Source organism: Ascidia mentula, chromosome 8, assembly GCF_947561715.1.
Source record: "Ascidia mentula chromosome 8, kaAscMent1.1, whole genome shotgun sequence".
Classification (NCBI taxonomy): domain Eukaryota; kingdom Metazoa; phylum Chordata; class Ascidiacea; order Phlebobranchia; family Ascidiidae; genus Ascidia; species Ascidia mentula.
This window is the reverse complement of record NC_138573.1, coordinates 11,232,071-11,248,737: the sequence shown is the minus strand read 5'-3', so window position 1 is coordinate 11,248,737 and position 16,667 is coordinate 11,232,071. Positions and strand designations below refer to the sequence as shown.

Sequence of the window (16,667 nt, the reverse complement as noted above, 5' to 3'; positions counted from 1 at the left end):
GTTTAAAAATTTGCAAAACCATTTGGCCGATTTCATAACATGAGTCCTCTGTCAGTACAACGTCATAAAAATTATAAAATTTGCTGTCGTAGTTATCTTTTACACCTTTCATAACATGAACCAAATCACCTGAAACTATTTTAATCGACGAGGTTACATAATATTTTTTTTTAAACTTTGACATGCTTGAAATTGCACAGTAACAATGACGAAGCAGTTTTGTAAAACCCACGGATCCCGCCGTGTTTTGGAACAAACTCTTTGAAGCTACTCTTGCTGCTTTTGTTAAGCTCAAGTTTAAGGGTGCACTTGATAATCCTATAAGCAATAGGTCTAATGGGTTTGCTAGACTTCGACGGCGAACCTCTTGATTGGAAAGATATTGAACCGCACGTGGAGTATGTTAAGCATCATGGAATTGTTCAGTTTCTGAACAACTATGAAAGACTAATGAAACGACCAGAGGACAGTTTAAAATGGGGCGATGAGGTGGGATATTCTTGGTACAATTTACTAAACTCTTTCAGTGCTAGTTTAAAGTAATTTCATAAAAGTTTTTTGTCATGGCCTTGGCCATACATGCATAACATTTTTGAGGTGTTGTTGAAAGGTAATTTTTCAACAAACAAATTAAAAATGTAATATTTTAACATTTGTTGTAAATCGAAGGCCATAAGTGAAAAAAATCGATTTTCTGATGAAATCTGATTTATTGTTCACGCATTTTGTGAAACTTAGTTTACCATAAATTTACTTTGTATTACTGTATAAGTATTTGATTTCAGGTGGAATATATGATTGTTCAATTTGATCATGCCAACAGACAAGTTCAACTTTCTCTCAGGGGAGAAGAAATATGCAATAAGTTGCAAGAAAAAGAACGGAATAGCATCAAAAAGTAGTTTTTGTGCATTAATAAAATCAGTACTTACTCTATTTTAAAATTGTACAGTCTTACTTCTCTATGGAGACAAGAGTATGCTAGCTACATGGTTGAAGGAACGCCTGGGGTTCCTTACCTTGGTTACATGGCACAGTTTAATGTTGTGGAGGCAAACATGAGAATGAGGTGATCTCATGCAAATATTACATTACTTCTGGTTTCAACAAAGTTAATTTTTTTTTTTAGACGAAAAGAGGTGCAAGAACATCTGAAACCTAATGAACAAATAATGAGCTTGACTGTATTTCCAAGGTTTCTGAGTTTGGTAGATAACTTATTCTGTCAACAATTCTTAAAAACTTGGATATTGTAGATTAGGATGCTTTGATTTTACAAACCCAAAATACAACATAGCCGGTCCCAACTCCAATCCTGTTTCAAGATCCCTATTTTTTCCAGACCAGGCAATTGGAAGCCACCCAAGATTTCCGTAAGTTTACAGGAATGTGTTTAATAAAGTATTTACTTTCCCAGTTTCGTTGGTATGAAATTATTTTTAGTAATGTCTGTGTGTATATGTACCTGCAGTTATTTTGTGCTTGACAAAATAATGCCCAATTCTGGGCTAATCCTTGACTTGCCTAATTGGGTTACATTATCAAAACACTCCAATGCATAATTTGTGTTTATTTAGCCACCAAAACAGTCAATGTATTTCTCAAAAAAGAAGATATTGGGACACCCCTAGATATGTTCGTATATCTAACCAGCCTGCTGTTTCTACTTAGATTTTTGACCCAGAACATTCGAAAGAGAAAGGGTGAAAAGGTTGCCATTAATGTCCCAAGTAAGTAGATTTACTTAAAAGTAAGCTTCCACATTTGCAACTGGTTATTTTTAGTTTTCAGAGATAGCAAAACACCATCTCCTTTTCTTGAAACCTTTGATGACCCAGAAGCTAATGCTGCTGCGAAACCAGACCACATATATATGGATTGTATGGGTTTTGGAATGGGAAACTGTTGTCTGCAAATGACTTTCCAAGCATGCAATATTGAAGAAGCTAAATTGTTGTATGATCAACTGGCTCCTGTTTGTCCCATTATGGTAATAATGCATTCAATGGTGATTCTTTAAAAAGAACTAATTCAGCAAAAATTGTATGTATTGTAGCTTGCTTTAAGTGCAGCTTCTCCAATATATCGTGGCTACCTTTCTGATATTGACACTAGATGGCAGGTGATTGCTGGTAGTGTAGATGATAGAACTGAAGAGGAACGGGGCCTCAAGCCATTGCACAAAAACAAGCAAGTGTTTTTCTATTTATTTAACCAGTAACAGAAGTGTGACTTATCACTACGGCAAGAATGAAAATGGCTTTTTTAAATTGCCCATTTTTACCAAAACCTACAAAACTAAAAGATTTTTGAAGTTCCTTGTACTTTTTGAAACAATTTCCTAAATTAATTGGTGTTTTACAACATAACACACCTAATATCTAATATATTAATATCTAAAAAAAAATTACAGAATGTTTTTAGTACGAAAATCAAATCTAGTGTATTTTGCATAAAAAAGAATTAAATGGTTATTTACAAATGTTTTTTCCTTCCTATTTCTTTACTAAGGAATGCTGATAAGAGGAAATAGGTCTATTACAGGGTTTCCCAAACTTTTTCACTCTCAAGCATTCTTAACAGGTTAAAATTCACCACCACCCCTTCTGTTTAACAGTAATATTTGGGTATTTTATTACAACAGTTCATTGTGATACTATAGGTGTATCAAGGGGGGGAGGGGGGGGGGCGGATTGTGAAATATTTTTGTCTGTTCTAAATAAAAGCACTGTACAGTTTTTGTCAAAATCCCGTGAAAACGAGAAACTTTCTTCAACGTAAACAACGCATCGTGCTTGCACTAGCAATTGTTTCCAAACAGAGAGCGTTGTTACGGATCACTGGTCATCCTTTAAAAACATGTTGCATTGTTACGAAACAAGTGTCATTTTTCGTCAGTCTAAGGACGAAATGTCTTTTTTTAGTGGTCATGTTGTTGCAATGACAAACGGTTTTCCTTTGTGTCAAGCCAATTAGTTTAGCTGTTTCACACGTTGCCAATATTATGCATGTTGAAAAAACTGTTAGCGCTCGCTAATATGCAAGGAGAAATATAAGGCCACCGCATACAAAATAGTTTTTATTTTCATGATTTTTTGATAACGAAAGTCCACATTTGATCCCTTTTGGTTACAAATACATTCAAGCCTTAAAGTAATAGTAACAAAACTACGACTCAAGATCTCGCATGGAGTGTTCCATAGCGTTGCGCAATTGCGCAAGCCAGGAAGCCACCGTTTATGTGACGATTTGCGCCAACACGAGCGTTCGTATTTTGCAATGCTTGACCACAATTAACCTTAGATTACAGCGAAAAATCGGGGAATTTCCCCAAAAAATCAACTAAAATGTTGACATAAACATGAAGGTAACAACATTTAATATTTTCTTCCTGAACCCAACTTTTTCCAATGCCATTTGTTGTGCATGACACAGGTAGAAACTCCACATTTCAAATTATAACATGACCTGGTGTTAAAACGCAATTCTATTTCAAAGAAAACATGTTTCGCTAAACAGCATCATCAGTGCTAATATAAATTCGGAAAAGTAAAGATTGCATGAAATGTTGCTGTGTTACCAATAGTGGTGCCACAAAGTGGAAATCTGTGTGCCTGCTACTTTAAAAGCTAGTCCGTCTATGAGACCTTATAGGTGAAAACAGTGTGCACACCTGCCTACTGCTCTCAATGACTTGTCTGCATTTTGAATTTAGACTAAGAATTCGAAAATCAAGGTATGATTCAATTGACAGCTACCTATCCAAAAATTCAGAAGTATTTAATGATGTACAGTTGGAGATTGATGAAGGTGCAAAGAAAATGCTTATAGAAGCAGGTAAGTTGTACTGTTCTATATATCATCTTGGCACAATTGTGCTATTATATTTTTGGGAAAACTAGGACTTGATGAGCTTTTATCAAACCACATTGCTCATCTGTGGATCAGAGATCCTTTGTCATTGTTTTCAAGGAAGATTGAGCTTAATGATGAAATTGAGACAGATCACTTTGAAGTTGGTTTGTGTTTAATTTTGGAGAAACTAGTAAAATCTAACTTTAAAATCTTTCAAGAACATACAGTCAACAAACTGGCAATCTATGCGATTCAAACCTCCCCCACCAGGATCATCAATAGGTTGGAGGGTGGAATTTCGGGTCATGGAAGCACAGCTTACAGATTTCGAAAATGCTGCATTTGTCGTTTTCATTGTCTTGCTGACAAGAGTGATTCTTACATACAAGTTAGATTTTCTAATGCCTATATCACATGTAGGTACTGCAATTGTTACATCAGATAGCTTTTATGGTCAACCACTGTTCATTTGTAGGTTGACCAAAACATGGCTTGGGCACAGGAAAACAATGCTGTTAAAAAGCAAAACTTCTTCTTTCGAAAAAATGTAATAACCAGTGGAACACCATCCTGTTGCACACAGTTATGCTCTAACAATATTGAATGTTCTGAAAATGGTGAAGGTAAACCTTTAGGGAGTAGCATATTGTTTCATACCACATATATAAAAAAAAACTACATATAATATTGTGACCGTATTTAAAAAAAATACACATTTTTTAAAACTACGTAAAGTGGTGGTTATGACCCTGAGATAAACATTTTGATTTATGGAAAGGGGGTGGAAAGAGCAAAAAAGTTTGGGAATGCTGTTAAGGCTTTGGACAATAATTATTATGAAATAAACTTTAAATTACTTCAAAACAATTCAGATTTTTTATCTCAACCTGCTGAAAATGTGGAAACTAAACCGGCTATATGCGAAAAAATGTCAATTGACACCATCATCAATGGCAAGGTAAAGCGCTGAGTGTTAAATTTTGTTTATTTATTCATGTGTAAATAGTTTGTTTTTACACAATCCATAAATTGCAAAAGTTGGTTGTATTACAGCTAGTGTCATTTTACATAGCCCATTTTAAAAGTAGAAACTACCATTGGTTTATGTTTGGATCAGGCAAATGTGTTTCCTGGATTTATTCCACTTATTCGTCGCTATTTGGACAGTGTTGAGATTGAAGTTAATGCTCGTTGTAGTATCACTGAATACCTGAATTTAATCAGCAAGCGTGCTGCAGGTTAGTTTGAATACTTCCATAGGATTTATGTTTGTTGTATTAAAATATATTCTTTCATAAGGTGAGTACATGACTGCGGCACAGTGGATGAGACACTTTGTATTATCTCACCCTGACTATCAACAAGACTCCAGAGTTAACGACTCAATAGCATATGACTTGCTAGTGAGGTGTGACCAAATTGAGAAGGGGGTTGTCAAATGCCATCAACTATTTGGTATTCCTCAACACAAAAGTGAATATGTCAATTGAAGATGAACGACAGTGTTCCTATTTTATTGCTGGAAATTTTACATTAAAAATGTTCATAGTTGCTTTAATGTTTTGCATAGGCTAATCTTTTGCTACATTTACTGCAGTCAAAGAATGCTAAAAATATAGTATATTTCTTTGCATTAGCACTTAACAGGTTTTATTCTGTGTTTAACAGTAAAAGTAAATTGAGCATGCAATTTTGAAATAGGAGGTAATTGGGGAATTGAAATGAGGCATGACTAACATGTGTTTTAATTGTTTACTGACTTGCAATTTGTGATTCAACAACCGTGTGATTTAATCTCATTTTGGGTTATTTGTCAGCATTTAAGTATAAAAGCTTTTGACAAATTTAATGGTGTAAAATTTCCAGAACACTTCATCATTACTGCTTGTAACAGTTGTGCCATTCTCACTAAGAGTCCAAATACAATGCAATTTTATGTATGTGCATATAATCTTTTTGTTTAATTAGACTAGCATGACTTCTAGCTCTATTTAAAGAAGATGTTGGTAAATAACTGCTTTAGACAGGTTTTGTTGAGTCTGTTTGAAAATAGACATAAAATTAAAGGTTCAACTAAAGTAATTATTCCATTGTACAGAGAAAAGATGGACCTATCAATACATTGTGCACTGCCTGCAGATCACAAATGAGTGTGCATTTTAATAATTCCTTTTTTTAGAATATCAGCTGGAAATCTATATTAATTTGAAATGGGTGTAACAGAACTAGTTTGCTTTTTTTTCTGCGAAATCATTTTCAACACATTTTGTTTCCCTGGGATAATGTTTCGCTGAAAAAACATGTGTATCACAAGGTCCTAAACTTCCAATTCCAGTTTAAAAAAAACGGTGATGGATCCTGTTTCTAAGGTTGCAATAATGCACCTGATGGCTGCTTTGCTTGTTTGCCAATAACCATTGTTGCACTGGGGTCTTATATAGGGACCTAATATTCTTCAAAGTTAAAAAAATATTGCATCTGGATGGGGCAGTGCATAGCAAGGATTTGTAGAGCCTCCTGGAAGATCTTGTGACCAATAAAACTTACTTTAATAGACATACATATGTGGCGTGAAGGTAGACTCTGTAACTGACCAATAAAAAAAGTTGGCAAATAACAGTATCACAAATGTATTTTAAAATTGCATGCAGTTTAGACCCATTGTTGGATATTGCACAAAACCATAGATGTAACAATTGCAAATGAAAAATTATGACAAATCATTGAAAAGCAACTAGTAATACTAGCTTTAAAATCGACTGGTAATACTTTGTGTTGGTTTGTATGGACACAGTACATAAAAGATGTTATTATTACAGTGATTGCAATCACAGTCTATAAAAAAATAATTCTGATTATACTTGTGAAGATGTTAGCCACCAAGAGTTAATACATCGTAGCATAAATTACATACTCTGGTTGGTTTGGCAATATCAAACTTAATTATTGGCATGACTTTTGCTGAACATTTGGAACAAAGGAGTCTGCCACAATGTCTACAATGATGCCTTCTAGTTGCCACACCAAACTTAACATCGCATTCCAAGCAGTTGGTACCTTCAACCCATGGGGGTTCCTGCATTAAAAACCCTTAATCAGAAAATGAAGCCTAACACAAAAATTATCAAAACCTGATTTAATGTATCCAAAATTCGGAAAAGCAGTTGTTTCGTGGCAACTGGATAATTAAAAATGTTCACTCCATTGTGATTTGAGGTAGCAAGGGTTGCACCGGAACGCACAAGTGATCGACACAAGGCACCATGCCCATTCATATATGCCAGCAAAAGCCCTATTTTAAAAACCAAATTATCTTGCAGCAAATAAAACTTTAAATTTGGACAAACCAGTGTTTCCATTTTCATCCTGCATATCTAAAGGGTAGTCTGGTACAGCAGCAAAAAGGCATTCAAACATAGATGCTGCATTGTTTTTTGCATTAGTTGCTAGTAAATGAAAAGGGTTTTGTGTTTTGTTGTTGTTAGCAGTTGAGGTTTTCTGGATGCTTGGCACCATTTGGGAGAGCATTTGCATGCATTCCAAACAGGCATGAAGAGCAGCAAGGTGGAACACTAGGATGGAAAAACTCATATAATAACGACATTTCCATAAACATGTAGAACATATCACAGTAAACTGAATTTTTCCAGGACATTTCGGCCATACCGTTTCTTTGTTTCGGACACAACAGTGTGGACTTTAAATAAAAGTACAGAGATTATCACAAATCACTTAATAATGCCCCAGTAACCCCAATAGTACAACATTTTTAAGGTACTACTGCGGTTGGCCAAATAGTAAAATGCGACTATGGTTTAAATAAGGATCTACTAAAGCAAATAGCAACAAAATATTAAAAAACACATTTCATAATAGTTATCGTTACCATTGTTTCCTGCACCATCAACTGCATGTACTTCAGCACCATTTTCCAACAACACAGATACAATTGAAGCTTCATTTCTAATTACCGCAATGTGCAGAGGTGTTTGTTGATGTTTGTTTATTGCATTTATGTTGCTTCCAGCTAAAAGCTAACAACAAATTATTTTGTTCAAAAATAATAGTTTTTGCGTAAAAGCCAAACATACTAAGTTTCGCAAAATGAGTACGTCGCTGACTTCAACTGCTAGATGCAGTGGGGAAGACAAGTTACTGTCATTAGTTATGGAATTAATATCTGACCCAACCGAAATCAAAAATAAAACACTGTCTAAATCTTTTGATAGTATCGCTGAATGTAAGAAATTTTTTCCATTCTTGTCTTTCTGAAAAAAAAAAGGATATGCACTTACACTAACAGTTAAACAATCAGCTGATAAACAATACCTGTTCAGCTGTACCAGGTTCCCGAGATAATATCACTTCAGCACATTTGTTATACTTATATTGCATGGCACTGGCAAATGGTGATTTTCCTAATTTATCACACAAGGTCAAGTTTATTGATGGATCTTGCAATAAAACTTTTACAATTTCAAGCCTGTCTTCCTTCACAGCAATATGAAGGGGAGTATTTAGTTCATGATCCTACAAACCATCAGTCAGCTTTTTATTCCCAGTAAGTATTTTTGAAAAGTAAACTATTTTCATAAATTCAACAGCAAACACCAAAAAGCATATTTACACAGTGGGTATCCATAGAAATTAGGCAAAAGTGAAGTACTACTTTGAAATTGTTACTGATCAAACACTCCTAAACAATATGCAACTGATTTCAAATTATGGTAGCATTATTTTAGAAGACAAATACTTTTCTGTTTTAAGTTTCCAAGAATCATAGAACCACAAGAACAATACAATAAATGCCTGGCAGCATCAGTAATTGGTTATATCATAAAACTTCTTTCATTTACCTGTATATTTATGGAAGCATTTTGTTTAAGCAAAGCTTTAACAACCTTGACAAGTCCATGTGAGGCAGCCATGTGCAAAGGAGTTTGCCCATCAATAATAGGTGTGGCAATTTTGGAAGGACCAACTTTTCTTGGACTGTTGCAATCACAACCACTAAAACAATAGTTATAAAAACACATTTTTTTGCAGTACTAAATTTCAACACCTATAAGGCCAACCAAATAAATTGCATTTATAGGCAAAAGATAGATGGACAAAACAACAACTATTTTATGTAATTGTCGGCAGTTTTTGTGAAGAAACATATCCGAAATTGATTTTACAAAAGGCCAACAAGCTAATTTTGACATTAAACGAAGGGTTATTAGAAACGAACCAATTTTACTGTCTGTGTTTTTAATCTGTTACCTGTACTGCAATGTGATTATGTCTGATAACCTTCACATTGACTTAGAATAATCAACATTGTTGTTTCATAAATTGATTTCATACCTTTTGATAATATAGCATGCAATATTTTCTTTATTTTCACTCAAGGCTTGATGAAGTAATGTTTGCATACAATTTTCTGGACCTGGAGACCAAAATGTTGTATCACATCCATATCGGACCAATGCAGAAGCAATTTCATCATCACCTTCACAAACACTATTTTTGTACCAAATATTAAAAAAACTTTAAACCACAACAAAACAAGTATGCAACTTTTTTAATATTGGATGAATATTTTAAACTCTACACATGATTTCTGTTTTTATTTTACCACCCATCACATTAGTACAAGTGTACAGTCCTGCCAATTATTTGACAATATGTTCTTTTTTCATATTCTTTATTTTTGTTTTGCTGCAGTGTATTAGGTGATAAGCGAAAAGTAGTCGAACACCCAGCATAGTTTTTTAAAATACTTATTTACAAAGTCAGTTTATTAAAACTATTTATCAATATGCTTTATGTACCTGCAGTTAATGCATGCCACAATGCACATTCACCATTGCTAAAAGGAATATTCATATTAGCACCACGGAGACATACTGCATCAACAATTACAGACAAGCTGTTTTCAACAGCAAGGTGAAGCGCAGTTATTCCAATATCAGTTCTAAAATAAAACATTCGTATCTTAAAACAGTTGAAGATTCCACTCACTTTCTTTTACAGAATGTTAATATCAGCTTGATGCTCCAGAAGAAATAAAGTTGATGATATATCTTTCTTCTCAATGGCCATATGTAGTAAAGTTCTGCCACCATTTCCTCTAAAATTTATGTATTTCAATGTTTTTGAAAAAAATGATAGGTTTGACCAAAACTCACTGATAATTTATATCTGCTCCAGAACTAAGTAACTGTCCAGCAATCTTGTAAAACCCTGACCAAACTGCCAAAGCAAGAACTGTCTGATTTTTGCTATCTTTCATGTTAAAATCAGGTACACATTCTGTGGCATTTTGAACATGATACAAATCAGCTGGAACATTTTAAACAATGATTTATTTCTTAGTTTAGCACAACAAAAACAAATCCACCTCTTCTTTCCAAAAAAAGCTGAACAACATCGTAGTGCTGACATCTGATTGCTACATGTAATGGTGTTTCCATGAAAATGTTGTGAGTTGAATCATTGTCTAATTTTCCAGATTGGACATTAGGGTCAGCACCTGACGACAAACATTTCACAAACAACCATCAAGAAAAACTTAACATTCATTAAAGTTTTACCATGAGTCAACAAATATTCTGTTAGAAAAACAAGCCCTTGCTTTGAAGAACTGTGCAAACAAGATATTCCCTGAAAAGCATTGGCTTGCATTAAAATGTTTTGTAATCCAAGGATTATAAACTTTTATTAAGCACATGAATTGCTTACAAAGTTATTGACATGATTGAGATTTGCCCCATTTTTTGCAAGAAATAATCCACCAACCTCATCCATGTTCTCCATACACAATTGCAACAAACTGTTACCTGGCAAAAATACTTGGTTATAGCTTACTATAGTGTTGTTAGAGAGACAAAATGCAAATCCAGTTGACCTGTCTTTGTTTCCACTGCATTAATATTACATCCTTTCTGCAACAACAGGCCAGCCATGGAAAAGTCATTGTATACAGAGTCCATAATGGACTGTGTTCCAAGTCCATTTGATAATTTTGAAACAGATGCTAATTCCTTTAATGCAAGCCACAAAGCAGTATCACCTTCCCTGGTACGGATTTCCAAATCACACCTTATTTAAATAAAATACAATTGGATCAAAGTTTTTTTGTCATGGTGTTATGATGTTTAACTTGGTCTATTACCATGTATAAAAAAATCAACTCTTACGTAACATGTTATGTAACTATTACGTTAATTGGAGGAATCTATCAATTCAAATAGCTTAAGTTTTCTTGCTACTACATACGTGGTTGTCAAATGCACAAAGACACAACACAGTAAAACATGATTGGGGAAAAAACTTGCACTGCTCTTCAGGGTTAAGGATTAAAAGGATATAATGCAGCAGCACAACATAAACACCTACTTACAAATTACTCTGCAAAAGAACTTTTAGAACAGGTATATTTTGTGACATTATCGACAGATGCAAAGAAGTTCTTCCATATGCATCAGAAATATTTGGACTGGCTCCTTTTTTTAACAAAAGTGAAGCAACTCGGACGATGCTCTAAAAGGAAGAATCAAATACTTTTATCAGTTTCTTTGCTGTTTCAGTTTAATTTTGTCACTAACCTCCATGTTATAATTACAATCATCAACCTTCATTTTTGAAATAACATGTAATGGAGTTAATCCTTCTTTTCTGGTCATACAGTTAACTGAACAATTATTGTTCAACAAAAACATTGCAGAAAACTCATCACCTAAAAAGTGCTCAAGATTACGCATCATGATCTCCCATACATAAATAGAGTCAACAGTTGAGGAAAAAAGTTCATACAAACCTAAAATAATTGCATGATGCAAATGTGTTTTTCCATCATCGTCAGTGCCATTAACATCAACACCATGAGAAATGAGCGAAGCAGCAATAGATTCTTGACCACTATCTAAAGCTAAGTGCAATGGCCGATCCCCATTTTCATCGCAGAGATTAAGAGCTTGTGGCAACTGCCATGAACATTACTTTTACCAAGTGCTTAAATCACTTTTTAAAAACACAGTTTTAAAGGTTTTAAGTTTGTTTTGGCAGTAAATATAGCAAATGTTTAAAGAGTCCATTACATACCTGTCCAGTGTGTTCAATTAGAAACAGGAAGACAACGTCTTCACGTTTTGCTCGAATTGCTTTGTGCAATGGAAATGATGATTTACTTTTAAACATGGTGTACAAACTGGAGGCAGCCATGGACACAAAATCTTTTGCAGTCAGGTCATTCTAACATGATCATATTAAGTCATATAAATGGTAATTTAAAGAATATTTTTGCAAAATTCGGCCGAAACTAAAACTTTTTTACTGCATGCAACACTGATACGCAAATATTAGTATAGTTTAGAATCATTGTTCAAACTGTACTAATGTGTTTTATTTGTTAATTGTCATCGAAATCAACTTTAAGAAGTTGGTACAGCATTCTTTTAAGTGCCAATAAAAAGCTGTATGATAGGATCAGATCCATTCAAGCACATGTTTTGTTTAAATTTATTGCGATTTTAAAGAGATGGACACCAAAATTAGTTTCGGTTTCGGCCGAATAAAAAAATTGCTGTTTCGGTGCATCACTACAAAAAATAGTTGTAAATATAATAAAATAATACCCAGTGCATTGATATCAGAGTGGAGCAATATTCTTTTAAAGATGTGGCGCTGACCTCTTCTGAAAGTTCATAAAATTGAATACAGTTTCTTACGTTGATTGTTGAAAGTATCGCATGTTCACATCTATCAAACAAATTTTCTTACCAGTCTGTTGATGTGCAAGTATGAAAAAATTTAAAAAAAATTAATTTTAAGAGTCAACTATTTAAGTGAGGCATTGATATTTTTAGGTTTAGTTACCTATTGTATTATAAGGTTACTTTAATTTTGTTAAGTTTTATTGATAAATCGTTGTAAAAAATATGTAACTGCGTCAAAGCAAACAGTAATTTAATAATCATGGCTACCATCACCATGTGCCTTCATCAAAAATTATATATATATATATGCTGCTTTGTGATGACACAATAGATTACCAATCAATACAAATTCTTCATGGCAAGTAGGGATCCCAATCATAAACTATCCAAATCCAAATAAATAATAGGATTTGGTTTAAACTTTACTTTCTAGCTTTATCATTTCTTGTTATTTGCCATGTATTCTCTTTTCATAAACATGACGTTAAAAGCACACAATGTTTGTAAAATTATCACACATATACATTCACTCTTTTTGTATGACTCAAGAGTAAGAATGAGTTGCTTTTTCAACTTGTTAGTTAGTAAGTTGCTACATTGCACACTGAGCCAGACCTTGCAACTGTCATGACTCACAACAAAATTTTTTATCAAAAGCAACAAGCTTGCACTAATCTCCAAAAATGCACATTTCTGCAACAAAAGCATGGTAGCATGGAAGTCAAAACTGATAACAAAAATGTGGTCAACAAACTATACAACAATTTTCAAAAGATCATCCAGAGGTTGTACAAATATTATACTATAGTAACATATATATAGTTTGCATAAAAGTAATCTAAGTACACAAACCAAAATAAGTACATTTCTTGAAAAAGCATGCTGGTCTAAGACTACATTCTTCAAAATAAGCTAAAATCTAGATTAAAAATAACATTTAATATACAAAAATTTAACACTGTCTGTTTTCATTACCTTGTCTGCAACCCTTTAAGTGAGTATGTGCTAGCAGTTTTCATCAACTGTATGATAAATTCATCATCACACTTGGCAAGTTCAATTTCATCTGTATATAACCACTTAAGGATAGCTTCCCCTGCCTGAAGGTCCACAACAATTGTTGAAATAAACAACAAAAACATATTATTTGATAAACATACTTTAAAATCAAGTGTTCTTAAATCAAGCTGTGTCATCTTATCGATACCGTCTGCTTGCCATTTTTCACTCCTTGCTGCAAGAACAAATTTGTGTCCAGGGTATACTTTGTGTTGCATTTGGATTTCAATGTCACTACATGAAAAAATAACCTTTTAATATCACTATTATGAACGTTTTTTTTTGCAAAAAACAATGGCACAAACTTAATGCTTGTCAAACTTTATGAAGGCCTGGCACACTTTCAAAGATTTGTAGGGTGCCTGCAAACATTTAATAATATGTCTACATGTTAGACAGCTAATACTAACTCAATCAAATTGTTTACAGAGGAGTGCAATAGATTTGGATTACAAATCTTGTACCAACTTCAATCCTTGTAAACTATTTAATGGTTCGAATTAGCGGTAAAAATTGTATCGCAATAACGTTACAACCTAAATTCCAATACTTAAATTTTGTTTAGTACGCACTTGTGCACTTAAACTCGTTGATTCAATATTTGTTTTGTAATACATCGCCATCATTTATCCATAAGTATTTATTGCACAATAGAGGCTTGACAAAATACGAGAATTGAAAGAAAATAGTCGTTGACATTACCAAGAAAAGTTAACAACGTTGTTTGCATCAGCGCTTGTTACATGTACGAATGAATTCCAAAAAACGGCCGCAACAACTCCAAAAACAGTTTGCTAATTGGAACCCTGCATTAATTACATGTTTGGGTTTGGTGATCAGGTGTCAGCATATCTTACCCCAGCCAGCATTTTGTCATGGTGTGTGTGAGGAAAATGGCATTAATTTCTTTGTAAAGTGTTTGTCTCTGCATGTGCTATGTTAATGTGTACCATTGCACAACCCTACCTTATGCAATTAAATCACAACACCCATAATTTTTTACAGACCTTCTAATGTTACACAAAACATCCACTGTTAGATCTCAACAATTAAATTCTTGCAGAACACAATTAAAAAATATGGATCTAAATGTAAAGTACTTTTACCTGTATGTAGGTGTACCATACAGTTTGGTAGCCAACTTAAGGAGTCCAGCAGCCAATCCATAGTCAGCAAGGTCATGTGACCTAACATTATCATCATTTTTTATATTGTGAGTTGCCTTTAAGTTTGAATACTTTCTCTGTACTTCTGAAAATTGCTCCTGAAGTTTTACATACTGGGCACGAAGTAAGGCAAGGTGTTTTCGACTTTTGTCCAGTTCATCTGCAAGAAACACATATAATATATACAGATAAATTCATGGCAAACCAAATTAAAGGGAGTCTACATTTTCATCAATAACCATTCTGTATTGATCAGACTCCTGTATGACAAAGAATTAATTTGTTGTCACTTACTGGAGTCTAATTTATAGGCTTTTATCATGGGGCCTAATCGAACCAGTGAAGTTTGACTGAGTGGATTTAAGGGTTCAACTCAGGTGCTCTGTATCACACAAAAATGTATCATCCCACAAAGTACAACAAATTACTCAGCATATATTAGCAAACATGTCTGGCCATATTTTTAACAGCTCTCTAATAAGCAATTTTCTGTTTTCAGAGCAGTTCTCTATGACACTTATCAGACCTATAATGTTGGGCATTGCTTTATTTATTCAGATAATTAACACAAGTCATTATCAATTCAGCATGCCATCGGAATATCCATTCCTTACCTTCTTTGCAACTTTCAGAGAACATTCTTTCAAGTTATTTTTAATGTAACATTATAATTTCCTATTCTACAAGATAGTAAATCCTTTTAAAGAAAAAAATAAAATAAAAATCATGCAAACTTGATTAGGTTTTTAGATAGTATGAGGCAGGAGCCCGCATCACTGATCTCTAATTCTCTATTACACATCAGTGGTCCGCATGGGGTAACGTAACACTAAAAGCAGGAAAAACAGGAAAAGCGGGAAAAGGGAAATTTTGTACATTTCTAAATGAGGGAAATGCAGAATTCAAGAAAAACGGGAAAAGCGGGAAATTTGTAAATATTGAGATGTCGAAATACAGAAAAACAGGAAAGACGGGAAATGTTTCTTTGTTTGTGTATTATGCCGTTTTAACTTGTACAAATCATGCCAAGGCGACCTTTATTGCGCTTTTCATCGCTTTTGTCAAAATACAGAAAAACAGGAAAGACGGAAAATGTTTCTTTGTTTGTGTTCTATGCCGTTATTACTTGCACAAATCATGCTAAGGAGACCTTTATTGCGCTTTTCATCGTTTTTGTCAAAATACAAAAAAAAACAGGATAGACGGGAAATGTTTCTTTATTTGTGTACTATGCCGTTTTAACTTGTACAAATCATGCCGAGGCGACCTTTATTGCGCTTTTCATCGTTTTTGTCGAAACACAGAAAAACAGGAAAGACGGGAAATGTTTCTTTGTTTGTGTATTGTGCCATTTTAACTTGTACAAATCATGCCAAGGCGACCTTTATTGCGCTTTTCATTGTTTTTGTCGAAATACAGGAAAGACGGGAAATGATACTTTGTTTGTGTATTACTCGAAAACAAGGCGACTGAAAGATGTCGCGGCGAAAATAAGAATGCAAACAGTTATACTGACGAACAATTGAAATACGTTCCATCCGAGCGAACTCTTCCCGGTAATAAAACTCGGTGGAACCACTCTCTGCATGAGATGCAGAAAACCTGTGTGTGATTTGGTTTGTTGCCTGAGCAACCTATAGCCTCGCATTTTTCCCATGCATCAGTAGAATTCTTTGCATGTATATTAAAAATTTGTTGGTACCGTCGTTTTTCAACGGACAGTGATAAGATCCTGGGTGACGTTCCTTGTCTCAAATTTTATTAACTGCCCGTTTAGCTTCGTCTAGCTTTTGTTTGGGCTTACTGGGTAAGTTGTCGATTGTTGGTTTGATATTTTTTGCTTTATCCAGTTTCTTGCCTGGGTAGAATCCACACTTTTAGGGAG

At 34.1% G+C, this 16,667-nt stretch overlaps 2 protein-coding genes across 2 annotated transcripts; one reads left to right on the top strand and one right to left on the bottom strand.

The window, feature by feature from the left end:
• The first annotated feature begins 239 nt into the window (after positions 1–239).
• Positions 240–5,784, top strand: LOC145912463 (glutamate--cysteine ligase catalytic subunit-like). The gene is made up of 15 exons (XM_082999930.1): positions 240–489; positions 786–898; positions 953–1,069; positions 1,130–1,195; positions 1,257–1,373; positions 1,672–1,730; positions 1,785–1,990; positions 2,057–2,190; positions 3,716–3,837; positions 3,903–4,015; positions 4,074–4,271; positions 4,331–4,478; positions 4,728–4,813; positions 4,973–5,093; positions 5,155–5,784. Exons 1-15 carry the CDS (start codon positions 337–339, stop codon positions 5,343–5,345), a joined length of 1,944 nt encoding a protein of 647 aa, XP_082856056.1. The 5' UTR covers positions 240–336; the 3' UTR covers positions 5,346–5,784.
• Positions 5,785–6,469: 685 nt separating this feature from the next.
• Positions 6,470–15,493, bottom strand: LOC145912750 (ankyrin repeat and FYVE domain-containing protein 1-like). Its single transcript, XM_083000332.1, has 24 exons — positions 15,397–15,493; positions 14,723–14,942; positions 13,718–13,850; positions 13,533–13,657; positions 12,477–12,600; positions 11,944–12,093; positions 11,660–11,825; positions 11,448–11,578; positions 11,243–11,382; positions 10,748–10,941; positions 10,582–10,679; positions 10,434–10,503; positions 10,241–10,372; positions 10,029–10,182; positions 9,872–9,970; positions 9,672–9,814; positions 9,205–9,349; positions 8,712–8,865; positions 8,185–8,385; positions 7,947–8,123; positions 7,742–7,889; positions 7,203–7,427; positions 6,987–7,147; positions 6,470–6,931 (listed from the first exon to the last, which is right to left on the bottom strand). The coding sequence occupies exons 1-24, from the start codon at positions 15,419–15,421 to the stop codon at positions 6,728–6,730; spliced, it is 3,519 nt and encodes a 1,172-aa protein (XP_082856458.1). The 5' UTR covers positions 15,422–15,493; the 3' UTR covers positions 6,470–6,727.
• Positions 15,494–16,667: the final 1,174 nt, after the last annotated feature.